General features: G+C 39.3%; 1 protein-coding gene and 1 pseudogene across 1 annotated transcript; both read right to left on the bottom strand.

The window, feature by feature from the left end:
• The window catches only part of LOC116405425, a 42,016-nt pseudogene that overhangs the window by 2,341 nt on the left and 25,751 nt on the right, over positions 1 to 13,924 (bottom strand).
• On the bottom strand, positions 337 to 5,350 carry LOC116405426 (leucine-rich repeat-containing protein 9-like). Its single transcript, XM_031889448.1, has one exon. It carries the CDS (start codon positions 3,328 to 3,330, stop codon positions 1,891 to 1,893), a length of 1,440 nt encoding a protein of 479 aa, XP_031745308.1. The 5' UTR covers positions 3,331 to 5,350; the 3' UTR covers positions 337 to 1,890.

The raw sequence follows: 13,924 nt of genomic DNA on the forward strand, positions 1-13,924 counted from the left end.
GTTATTGTATAGAAGCTTGGTGTTTGGGAGGGGATTTTAATATGACCAAATCAAAGGGGAGCGATTTCCAGCAAGTAGAATGACTTGTGGCATGAATGAGGAAATTCAATAAATTCATTGAAGAATGGAAACTCATTGAAGTTATTTTACTGAACAGAAAATTAACATGGTCAAGAGAAGGAAGAGTAGTTTTGAGATCATTGCTTGACAGATTTTTAGTTACTTTTGACCGGGACAAGGCTTTTGCGAACACACGTGTAACTCGTCAAGTAAGGATCTCCTCAAACCACTTCCCTTTTTATTAGAAGCAGGGGCATTCGAGTGGGAGCCTTCCCCTTTTCGATTTTGCAACAGCTGGTTGCTAGACAAGCATTGCTGCCAATTTATTGAAAATTCATTAACCACAAGCACTCCTCCGGGCTGGATGGGCTTTGCCTTATCAACTCAACTCCAAAACATTAAGGGTCAACTCAAATCATGGCATTCAGATTATGAAAGAAAACAGAAAAGTCATGAAGAAACCTTATTAAAAGCCATCGCACTAGAAGAGAAAAAATATGATCAACCGGATACGTGCACAGTGGATCACTTATTGTTAATAAGAGAGTGGATCTTCTAGCTCTTTGTAGAAGGGAGGAAAGAGATATAATCCAGAAAACTAAGTTGACTTGGCTGAAATTGGGGAACAAAAATATGAGTTTCTTCCATCGTTCTCATCGGGGGAAAAAAAAAAAAAAGAAGTCTAATTCCGAAGCTTGTTAATAATCAAGGAAACCCAACCACTTTATTCTTTGAAATTGAGCATTTAATACTTGATTTCTACAGCACCCTCTATGAGAAATCTCCTCACACCTCCGTTTTTTATTGGTCTGTAGTTTCAGCAGATCAAAATAAAAGGCTTATTTCAAAATTTAGTTTGGTGGAGATCAGGGCAGCATTAAAATCAATGGGAAGAAACAGAGGCTCCAGGTCCGGATAGCTTCACAGTAGAATTCTTCATCAAATTTTGGGATCTCCTCAAGGAAAATCTTTGTAAATTATTCAATGAGTTCTATGGGACTGGGAAACTAAATGCATGTAAAGGAGAAATTTATTTGCTTGATCAAGAAAAAGGAAGATGCAGTAAAGGTAATTGATTTCCGGCCCATAAGTTTCACTACTTTGCTGTACAAATTGATTGCAAAAGTGCTTGCTGAAAGAATGAAGATAATTATGCCCAGTATTAGAGCTCTCACTCAAAGTGCCTTTTTGGATGGCCGCCAAATTCTGGATCCTGTACTTATTGCAAATAAAGTTGTGGAGTATTATAGGTCCAAAAAAAGCAAGGATGGATTACAAACTGGACCTTGGAGAGGCATTTGATCGAGTTGATTGGGGTTTCTTGGAAAGAATTTTGAAGCAGAAAAATTTCAATCATTGATGGATCATCTCTTCGATCATGGATTGTGTTGTTTTTTTTTTAAGAGACACAAGGCAAACTCTATTATAGAAATAATATAAAAACTGAAATAATATACCCCCAAACACCTCTGTTTCAATTTAGGCATTAACAGTTCTAATTATGCACTATTTTAAGGCTGTTGAAGAAGAAATATGTAAGTTTCAAATTAGAACTTGCCCAGGTACCAACAAGCTACAAAATCTTTTGGCATGTCACTTGTTTAAGTCAGAAAAGTAAAAATCCTCCATCTCATGAACTCCCCCAAATCAAAAGTCAAGTCTCCCAACAACAGTAGCTTACGCTTCATAGCTCATTGCAAGACCAACAACTGAAATGAGTTTCTAAAACCCATTCTCTTTTTCTATTACTGCATTCCACACCTGTCCGACCACGGTGCTGCCATGATTGATCCAAATTTTCCCAAGTAACTGAATGCCTTTGCATTGCAATTACTCATCCCCCCATGTTGATATTCCGTCCATTCCAATTTCAACTATTGGGGATATTTGTAACCTTCCAACTCGATCTTGGCTTTTAGATTCCTTTCTATTAGCTGAAAATGATGCCAAGTTAGGCTTTAAATTCATCTCCTCTACTTCTTTCTCACCAACCTTTTGGAGAACAGCATCCATGTCTTCAATAAGATCATCTCCGAAAAGCTGTTCAAATGGCACTTCAGCGTCGTCAATAACACCAATCTGCCTTTCCCCTTCCTTCTTTGCTTTCTTCTTATGGTTTTCAATCTTGGTAAGTGTCTCCTTGTGTATTGGCAAAGATGGCTCCTTATTGCTTTTTGTTCTTTTCTGCTTTGAAGTCTTCTTTTCCTTATCAATATCATTGGTACCGAGATTTATCTTATTGTCAAGAGATGGAATTACTTTCTCCTCCCTGGTGACCTTATCCATCTTACGTTTTTTGCGTTCCAACTTCCTGTCCACATCAGCACCATTAGTATGATCAAGTTTGCCATCAGTGCCTTGAACAGACGGGTGTGTTTCAACATTCCCATTCAGTTTTCTATCCTTTTTCTCTTTTTGACGATCTAGGCTCCTGATTGGAGTGTCGTCTTCTTTATCACTCCCATTATCATTCTCATTCTGAATGCATTTATCAATTGATCTCGCATTCAATACACGCAAGCCTGGAACCAGTCGACAAATCTTTTTATCTAACTTAGCACTTTCAGCAATAGGATTCCCTCGAACATAAATATTCCTCAGATAGCCTAATGAACTCAATACCTTTAAATCTGACCATCTCATGATGACATTATTTCCCAAATCCAAATTCAACAACTTCTTGTTATGAGCCAAAGCATTGGGGAGCATCCTGATTTCATTGTGAGCAAGTCTAAGCTCTTTAAGTTCGATACAAAACTTGAGGGATTCAATAGATTGATGTTTGCAGTTAGAAAGGGATAGCTTTTTCATTGAATTCACTTTCAACAGAGAATCTCCAATACTGTGGATTGGATTTCTAGAAAGAACCAGAGTATTCAGGTTCTTCATCTGATCAAGCTTGCAAATAGAAGCAATCTCATTGTCATTCAAAATCAAAGCACAAAAGCCAACAAGGGGTCTAATTTCGTCCATTGACCGAAGCTTATTCTTTCCCGCATTTAATACATTAAGTCTAGAAAGCCCTTCAATTCCTTTTAAGTTATCAAGTTTGTTTTGTACAACTGAGAGCCACTTCAAATTGGTGCATGACTCCAACCCCTGAAGCGATGTGAGATTGTTGAATGTCAAATCAAGCTTCTCCAAGTTTTTGAAAAGGGACAAACCATTTATATCAGAAAGAGCCTTTTGATTGAGCTTGAGAGTAGTGATGGTGAGTGGGTCTTTGGTTTTGTAATCATTGAGAACTTGCTGTATATCCAAGCAAGACATAGTCGTGAAAACCCTAGTTTTCTCTGTTAGGAACAGACACTGCCTCCGAAAACGCCTTCAAACTCCGCTGTCTCTGCTGCTTGTGTGCTGGATTGATCATGGATTGTGTTAAAAACCCTAAGTATTCAGAATTCGTCAATGGGAGGCCCAGAGGAAGAATTCAAGCCTCAAGAGGGTTAAAGCAAGGGGATCCCCTTTCCCTCTTTCTTTTCTTCTGGTTAGCGAAGTGCTTAGTAGTTTCATCTCAAATCTACACTTGAACGGTTTGTATGAAGGTTTCATGGTAGGAAAGAACAATGTTCATGTTCCCCTCCTTCAATTTGCAGACAACACCTTAATATTTTCCAAGTTTGATGAAGTTATTCATGAAAACGTTAAAAAGACGCTTGAAATATTTTAGTGTTATGGGCAAAAGATAAATTGGGAAAAGTCATCTATATGCGGAATTAATATTGGGGAAAGTAAGATCTCCTTAGCGGCATCCATGAGGAATTGCTAAACATTCCTCATGCCAAAAAAATCTCTAATTCCATTGAAAGAACCATGGAGGAACTTCTTTTGAGAAGGGAACAACGGTAGCAAGTTGAACCACCTAGTGAAATGGGAATTAGTTTCCAAACCCCAAGGAGATGGGGGCCTTGGGCTGGACAAGCTGAAATTTAGAAACATTACTCTTCTTGCCAAGTGGAGGTGGAGGTTCATGGCAGAACAAAACTCTCTATGGTATAAGGTGGTTTGTAGTATTCACGGGAGTAGCCTCTTCCAGTGGCACACAAGTGGCAAAGAAAATTCAAGTTTAAGAAGCCCTTGGATAAATATTTCTAGATAGTGTGGCAGCTTTTAAAGTTGGAAAGGGTGACAAAATTTTGTTTTGGTTGGATCCATGAATGGATAGAATTGCTTTGAAGACCACACTCCCAAGCTGTACAGAATTGCCCTTAATCCAAAAGGCTCGGTTGTAGAACATTGGAACGCCTCCACTTCCTCTGGGTTTCTTGATTTCAGAAGATTGTTAGGAGCTTGAAATCTCTAATTTTCAACTTCTCCTGGGCTCCTTGGAAAGGACAAGATTATCCAATATTGAGAATAAAAGAATCTGGTTAATGGAAACTAATGGGGTTTTTTCAGTAAAGTCATTATCGAAGCACTTGTCTCCTGCCACTCCGATGGACCTACAGTTGGAAAAAAGCCTTCAGAAATCTAAAAGCCCGAGGGTAAGTATAACTCTATCGATTATGTTGTTCAGGAGTTCAATTTGTGCATCCATTATGCAAAAGAAGTTACCCACTCATTATATTTCGCCACATATATGCCCATTCTATCTCAAATTTCATGCGGAACTCCAGCACTTGTTTGAATGTGTATATGCTGCCAAGTGTAGGAGTAAACTCTTTCACACCTTTAATCTCAGCTGAGACCTTGATAAAGAATGCAAGAATAATGTTAGACAGTTACTTCTTGGTCCGGTTATGATGAAAAAATGCCTCCTTGCTTTGGTGCAATACCGTCAAGGAAATTTTGTTGGAACTGTGGTTTGAGAGAAATCTGCGAGTCTTCCACAATAAAGCCTCCTCTTGGTTCAATAGATACGAGTGCGCACGTCTGAATGCCTCTTTGTGATGCTCTCTACGAAAACAATTTAAAGACTTCTCTATGCAATATATCTTACTAAACTGGCAGGCCTTTTAACTTTCCTCCTTGTTGATGATTCAGATTTGGCTCACAGCCTCTGGTGTTTCCAACCGTTTCAGAATCTTTCTTTGTCTGGCTGTATTTTTAATTCCTAGTCTGGTTAGAAGTTGTTTCTTATGTCCTTTTTGAGTTGTATTGGTTGTGGTTAGTCCTGCACTTGGACGTTATTAGTTGTTCTATCTTTTTATTATGTAGGATATGATAAGGATACTAAGAGGGTGTCAACTTAGCTGGGATGCTCAAATGCACATCCTTATCCTTGGTTTGAATGCTCATCGTATAATCCTCTTATACTATAAGATTTAGTTTCATTGTTCATTTATTAATAAATGAGGTTTGTTTCCTTTTCAAAAAAAATCTAAAGGATCAACTTGATCCAATCTCTTTAAATCATATCGACGAGAGTAATGAATGGTTGGTCGAAACATTGGATGAAGAAAATGATGAAGCTGAAGTTGACAATGAGCTAGTTTTTTATGACAACGACCTCACATGGGGAGATGTAGCTCGTGCTAGCGGCGTTAGAGAACCCCTCATGTACACTAGATCAAAAGGAAAGTCAACTACCTCTCCCTCCACTTCTAGAGTTCAAAAGCAAGCACCAACTATACAAGTAGTTAGTAATGAAGATGAGGACGACGATGAAGAGGAATTAGACATCAAGGAGAACAATGGCCGAGGAGCAATGGACGAAACCATAGAGTTAGATGGGGATGTTGATGAATTTGATATTTGATGGTGTTTTAAACTTGTACTTATAGAGTTCTGTTCATTTTTATTTTTTATTTTTTGAAATGGAGACAAACTTCTTTATTAAATAGAACTCAAACTGAAAGTACAAGAGAATTATACAATCGATTTTGTTCATTTTTCTTGATTACAGAACTATTATTAATCTTTGAGGCTTTGACATTTGTCTATAAACTTATGTTCTACCTCATATATTATTTATTTATTTATTCATTCATTGCACCTCGCTTCGCTCAGGCATTGCCTTTATGTCGCCTCTCACCTTGAGGTGCCCCTTGCGCTTTGAAAACACTGCTGAGAGAGAGCAGTTTCATGTTTTTTTGAAACGGAGACAAAACTTCTTTATTAATAAGAACCCTAAGTACAAGAAAATTATACAAAGAGAGCAAATAAAGAAGAAATAGAAAGGGACATATCAACTAGGTCGACACCCCATAGCGTCAATCATCATATCCCGAAAAAGTGATGATAGACCACCAATTATTTTACAATATAGCAGGAGGAAAAAGGAGGCAGTTGCACGTGAACAAGAGAAGGGAAATGGAGAAAGAAGTGGAAACCACCTTGGTGGGGACCATGGTTAATTACATGGGAGAGAGTTAAAAGGGAAAGAAGGAAGGGAAGAGAGGGGTGGTTAGTCAGTTTCTGGAAGTGGAGGGCTGTAATTTCCTGGAGAGCAGGGAATGCAGAAAGTGTTCAGTTTCTGTAGTCTGTAGCAAGTTATTTCCATTATCGTGAACTCCTTTACTGTTTTGTTGTTTTATGTTGAACTTTGTATTAGTTCTTGTGTTGTACTTTGTTTTCAAGACTCTGTGTTAGTTCTGTTTTCTGTAAAAGTTTGGCTGATAAATAAACTAGTAGAACACACTACTTGGTGTTCTATCACGTAAATATCAAAGCAAAACAAAACAAACAAACAGCCAATTACCAGGTCCAGAAAAAAAAACAGAAAATTAAAAGAAACCCCAAAAAACAATTACAATCTCAAAATAAAATTAAACAAGGTCAAGACTTCAAAGCTTCAAACTTCAGACAGTAAGAACTGCAAATGGAGAGAAAATGAACCGGCAATGGTTAGGCTCGATTAAGAAAGGCATTCCAATTGAGGTAAATATCTTGAATGGAAAAATTAGCAGACTCATTTTCTAATGAACACCAAGCTGCAACACTAAGATCTACTGCACACATAATTTCTGCTCTTTGACTTTGCTTTATCATGGAAGAAATGTTGATTCCGCTCAAACCATAATTCTGAAAATAAAGCTTTTAACAAAGTTATCCAAATGATGCGAGATTTTTGGGAAAAATCAGACTCGACAGCAGCTGAACCACATTAGCGCCTAGAGAGCGATCAAAAGTCCAAACTAAATTGAACAAGGACAAAATCCTTTCCTAGCCAAAATAAGAGACGGGACAAAACAAAAAAAAATGTGATAAAGGGTCTCACTAGAAAGAAAATCCTTTCCCAGCCAAGAAAATGTGACAAGAATTCCCCCCAGATGGCGCAACAGATGCCACAAATTCTAGCCAATAACCTTGGACCTCCACAGTGATTTTATGAAAACAGAATACAAACTATCTTTCTTAGACTCTTGAATCATGAACACATCTGGATTGCAGATTATGATGAATTTTTTAGTGCTGCACATTAAGAGGAATCATTTAAGCCCCTAGTGACCCATGAGACAATCTTCATTATGGCGGAGAGAAGGATAGGGATGGCTGCACTTCTAAATTAGACCAGAATAATTCCACAATCACTGACTATTGACATCAACTCTTTAGGCAAATCTGGAGGAAAATTATTTGTGACAAAACCCTCCTCATTAAACAAAACATTTAAGTCCGTCCCTTCAATTTTTTAATCTAATTTAGGGTCAACTTCACTAAGAGCAACTTATTCTTCACTACTAACACTGATAGGTGAGAAAATTTTCGGCTGGTCTTTAGGAGTTAATTCAGCTTTGCATGGGGAGCCTTGCTGACAAGATGTTTTTGCAGTGGAGGTGGAGGAATTTGAAATGTTGAGACACTTTGAAGGAGAAGTGCTATTTACTGACCTGTAAAAACTCTCAGGGACCTGGATTTTAAAGCTGTAAACTTCCAAAAGATCTGGGTTATTGGCAGAAACTGAATGCTTGATGGTGTTATTCCGAAAACGGATAGAGAGATGCTTCTGCCGGCTTCTACATCTTCAATGAAGCAACAATCTCCTTCATGTCAAATGCAATAGTGTGACTGGTCAATTTTCCAGCTAACCACCTCCATGGTGATCTCTGAGACTTAACAGAGAGGACTGCTTAAAAAACCTGGCTGTCGGAGAGGGGAGATCGGAAGGAGTGGGGTGGAGGGAGGGGAGAGGAGAGGAGGAAGAGAGAACTTAGAGCAGTTTTATGTTTATTTAATGAACGTACATAAAAGAGAGAAGTTTGGATTTCTCATATGTCTTAAATCTCCAAGTTCAATTAAGGTTGTACTACTTGAATTCTGGCTTATCGTTGGGAGTCCCGATGTGCAGTAGTACACATCATGCTTCGACAATGGATTTTTGATACTTTGCCCCAATACAATCTTGTTGTCACCAAACAAGTTCCTTGAAGTACCCAGTATAACATATCATGACCATGCTTCCATAATTAAAAAGATAAGACAACCAAAGTACTCTTAAATCGAAGAAAAACATTGCTGCAAAAACAAGTATACCTCCACAAGTTTCTCAACTTTTGTAAAATGACGACCAAAGGAGGAGTAGTGCATGCCATACAGAAATGGTGCAAGATATACTCTGAGTTTGTTCTACAGTAAAGGAATTCACAAAGTCAGTTAAAAGTGATTGTTCAAAGAAAACAAAGAATTCAACAATGCTAACACATTTAATTCAAATACACAAAAATTCATTGAAGACCAAGAAAAAAGAACAAGACTTACATTGAGAAAAAAAATAATTATATAAGGAAAGACCAAAAAAATCAAAGCTCACACAAGTGAATCCAATTAAAGAAAGAAACTCCAGTCAAATAAATTACAACCTAGAGGACAGATGAAGAAGAAACTCCTCAATCATCTCCGTGATCTCTGTGTCTAATGTTTTTCAATGCTCAAGGCATAATAAAGCACAAATAGTCTTTTAGGGCTTAAGTGCAAGGCGGAAAAAAAATGTGGGTTTTTTTTTTAAGGTGCAGTCTCTCTATATATAATACAAGATAATATAAAAATACAAGATAAAAAAGAGGATAGTTGAATTGGGAATATAAAAGAAAAAAAATAAAAGTAACCATAGGAAAAAAAAATATTCCATTTAGGCCAAGCAAATTTTATTATTTATAATTAATATGGAAGGAAAAAACCCTAATAATTACTTTTTTAAAATAATGAAAAAAAACCCAATGCCTAGGACATTGGGCCGTAGGGCTTCACTGAAAGCACCACATCTGATGCACTTGTGTGCAAGGCGAGGCACTATGCATGCGCCTAGGAGGCTTTCTAAAACACAGGATATGTCTAGCAAAAGGAAAGTCAAACACCTCATAGAAACAACTCCAAACTAACCAAACAAAGTCATGATTCAAAAAGATATGATTGAAGTCTTTTTTTCTGCCCACCAATACAGAATGCGAAAAAGCAGCCCTACAAAAAGGATCATCTTTCTAAAAACCAATCTAATCTGTAAAAGTCTTCCTCTTTTCAGCCTCCTCATAGTGTTCTTCCTCCTATGATCTCGAGTTTGTCTTGGTGCAAGTTTTTGGTCGCCTTTTATCTAGAAGGATGTTTAGTCTTGTATTTGTATTTGTATTTCCCTGTACTTCTTTTGTGTTTGTTTTGCCTTTAGCCATTACTCCTTTATTACGGGTTTTAGCTTGGTTGGATATGATGAGGGTGTTAAGGGGGTGTCAACCTAGTTGAGATGTCCAGGTGCACCCCCGATCCATGCTTACATGCTCATTGTATAATTCTTTTGTATTATGAGCTTTTGTCTCATTATTATTATATTAATATTTGTTGGAATTCTTTCCTTTTTTTCTAGGCTTTTTCCTTGTTAGAATCCTAGAATAATTATGGAAAGATTATGGGAATGTATTCCTTATTTTCCTAAATCTTTTCCTTTTTTATTCCATTGTGTACTCTATTTATTCTCCTTGTACCTATTTCTTTATTCATTAGAAAATAATAACAACACAAACAATCGTGGTTTTTCTCCCGGTACTCGGGTTTCCACGTAAATTGGTGTGAACTCGTTGTCTCTCTTTTCAATATGGTATCAGAGCGGGACAATGAAAACACCCTAGAAACCCAACAAAACCAAACCACTTATGAAAATCAAACAGAAGGGACAACCATCAATTTTAGTGCTGCCGTAGCTGCTGCCATTGATGCTCGGATGAGTGCTGCCATGGACGAATTATTAAGCCGGCTACAGAAAACGTCCGAAAATAATTTTTCGTCATTACCGCAGTCGTCCGCGCCGTCACCGGACCACCACGCGCCGTCACCGGACCACCACGCGCCGCCACCAGAACACCACGCGCCGCCGCCGGACCACCACGCGCCGCCGCCGGACCACCACGCGCCTGGTTTTCTTCCTCAGACGGCGCCGACCATCCCATCTGTCCAACCCTTTTCTTCGTCCGCGGCCTATATTGCTCCCCACGCCCCGATTTATGTTCTGCCATCTAATTCCAATCGGCTACCACCGCTTCTGTCGTCAAATCTGTATGGCCAGCCACCCAATGATCCTAGCTACCATCCCGATGTTAAAAACTCTCAAATTCACTCAACATTTGAGGTTGGTGAATCTTCGGCATATTCCAACCGTAACGTGCAAGCTTCCTCGGGAATAGTTCATCAACAATTGGAAGGGCTTCGACAACAGATAGCAGCACTTGAGGCTACCTTAGGGACGACATCCACTCTACCGATGTATTCTGAGAATCCGGTAAACTCGTTCCCTAATGTATCCTCTCCTTATGTGACTAATACGGTGACTCAGTCTTCCATGTATCATCTTTCAGGAGAAAATTTGAATAGCAACAACTATTTCTCATGGTCTCAGTCAGTAAAGATGGTCCTCGAAGGACGACAAAAATTTAGTTTTCTGACAGTGGAAATACCTCGCCCCCTACCGGGCGACCCACATGAACGATATTGCAAGGCAGAAGACTCTATTCTTCGATCCATATTGATCAATAGTATGGAACCTCAAATTGGCAAGCCGTTATTGTTTGCTGCAACAGCCAAGGATATTTGGACACAGCTCAGACACTTTACTCAAAACGTCAGAATGCCTCTCGTCTATACACGCTGAGAAAGCAAGTTCATGAATGCAAGCAAGGAACCATGGATGTCACATCCTTTTTCAATAAGCTTTCTCTTATATGGCAAGAAATGGACCTATGCAGAGAACTAGTCTGGCGTGATCCCACTGATGGTGTACAGTACTCGAGAATTGAAGAGAATGACAGGATTTATGACTTTCTTGCTGGTCTTAATCCTAAGTTTGATGTAGTTCGAGGGCGTATACTAGGTCAAAGACCGATTCCCTCCCTGATGGAAGTTTGCTCTGAAATCCGCCTCGAGGAAGATCGCACAAGTGCTATGAATATTTCCGCAACCCCTACTATTGACTCTGCTGCTTTTAGTGCAAGATCTTCTAACAGTAGCAGTGACAAGCATAATGGAAAACCAATTCCTGTCTGCGATCATTGCAAAAAACAATGGCATACCAAAGAACAATGTTGGAAAGTTACATGGTCGTCCCCCAGGAAGTAAGAAACGCCCTTCCAACGACAAACAGAAACACAGGGCGGGGCGTATGTGAGTGAGTCTGCTGAACCTCCTCAACAATCCGAACCACACAAAAACCAAACTGATCTCAGTCTTGCCACTTTAGGTGCCATTGTCCAATCACAGGTATACCTCATTCCTTCGGTCTTGTTAGTATTGATGGGAAGAACCCCTGGATTCTAGATTCTGGTGCCACAGATCATTTGACTGGGTCCTCTGAACATTTTGTATCTTACATTCCTTGTGCTGGGAACGAGACAATTAGAATTGCAGATGGCTCCTTGGCCCCCATTGCTGGAAAGGGGAAGGTTTCTCCTTGTGCAAGGCTCTCCTTACATAATGTTTTGCATGTGCCCAAACTATCTTATAATTTGCTTTCGATAAGCAAGATCACTCATGAGTTAAACCTGCAAAGCAATATTTTTACCTGATTCTGTCTCTTTTCAGGACTTGAGCTCGGGGAGGATGATTGGCACTGCCCGGCATAGTAGGGGACTCTACCTCCTTGATGACGATACCTTCTTCTAGTAGCATTCCTAGGACTAGTCTCTTATCTTCCTATTTCACTACTTCTGAACAAGATTGCATGTTGTGGCATTTTCGTTTAGGCCACCCTAATTTTCAATATATGAAACATTTATTTCCACATCTCTTCTCTAAAGTTGAGATGACTACCTTATCTTGTGATGTGTGTATTCAGGGCCAAACAACATCGAGTCTCTTTTCCCTCACAACCATACAAACCAACCCAACCCTTCACTCTTGTTCATAGTGATGTCTGGGGACCATCCAAGATAACAACCTCATCTGGAAAACGGTGGTTCGTAACCTTCATTGATGATCATACCCGTCTTACCTGGGTCTACCTTATCACTGATAAATCTGAGGTTTCCTCTATGTTTCAAAATTTCTATCACACCATTGAAACACAATTCCATCAAAAAATTGTTATTCTTCGAAGTGATAATGGTCGGGAATTCCAAAACCATAACCTTAGTGAATTTCTTGCTTCAAAGGGGATTGTTCATCAAAACTCGTGCGCCTACACTCCTCAACAAAATGGAGTGGCCGAGCGAAAAAACCGTCACCTTCTGGAAGTAGCCCGTTCCCTTATGCTTTCTACTTCCCTTCCTTCATACTTGTGGGGAGATGCTATTCTTACAGCAGCTCATTTAATCAATAGAATGCCTTCTCGTATTCTTCATCTTCAAACTCCCTTAGATTGTCTTAAGGAGTCCTACCCATCGACTAGTCATGTTTCTGAGGTTCCTCTTCGTGTGTTTGGGTGTACCGCTTATGTCCATAATTTTGGCCCTAATCAAACCAAATTTACCCCTCGGGCTCAGGCATGTGTGTTTGTTGGGTATCCCCCTCACTAGCGTGGTTATAAATGTTTTCACCCACCATCCAGAAAATACTTTGTCACTATGGATGTTACTTTCTGTGAGGATCGACCCTACTTTCCCGTTAGCCATCTTCAGGGGAGAGTGTGAGTGAAGAGTCTAACAACACCTTTGAATTCATCGAACCCACTCCTAGTGTTGTGTCTAACATCATTCCTCATTCCATAGTCCTACCCACAAACCAAGTCCCCTGGAAAACGTACTACAGGAGGAATCACAAAAAGGAAGTCGGTTCCCCTACTAGTCAGCCACCGGCTCCAGTCCAAGACTCTGAACCTCCTCGAGATCAAGGTATGGAAAACCCTACTGAACCCTGTACTAAGAATATGATAAGTGAGAATGACAGGTCTAATGTTGTTGTTCTTGAAAACGTTGAAGAAAAGGACAGTGATGATGAGATTGAGGTCAGAATAGAAACCCGTAATAATGAAGCGGAACAGGGTCATACAGGAAAATCAGATGAGTATGATTCCTCTCTTGACATTCCCATTGCTCTGAGAAAAGGCACCAGGTCTTGTACTAAACACCCCATTTGCAATTATGTTTCCTACGATAGTCTCTCTCCTCAGTTCAGAGCTTTTACAGCAAGCCTTGACTCTACCATAATACCAAAAGATATCTACATTGCTTTAAAGTATCCTGAATGGAAGAATGCTGTCATGAAAGAGATGAAAGCTCTTGAAAAGAATAGTACTTGGGACATTTGTACTCTACCTAAGGGACACAAAACTGTGGGATGCAAATGGGTGTTCTCTCTGAAATACAAAGCTGATGGTACTCTTGACAGACACAAGGCAAGGTTAGTTGCGAAGGGATTTACTCAAACCTATGGTATTGACTATTCAGAAACTTTTTCTCCAGTTGCTAAGTTGAATACTATTAGAGTTCTGTTATCTGTTGCTGTGAACAAAGATTGGCCTTTATATCAGCTGGATGTTAAGAATGCCTTTTTTAATGGAGCCCTCGTA

The sequence above is a fragment of the Cucumis sativus genome, unplaced genomic scaffold, assembly GCF_000004075.3.
Source record: "Cucumis sativus cultivar 9930 unplaced genomic scaffold, Cucumber_9930_V3 scaffold100, whole genome shotgun sequence".
Lineage (NCBI taxonomy): Eukaryota > Viridiplantae > Streptophyta > Magnoliopsida > Cucurbitales > Cucurbitaceae > Cucumis > Cucumis sativus.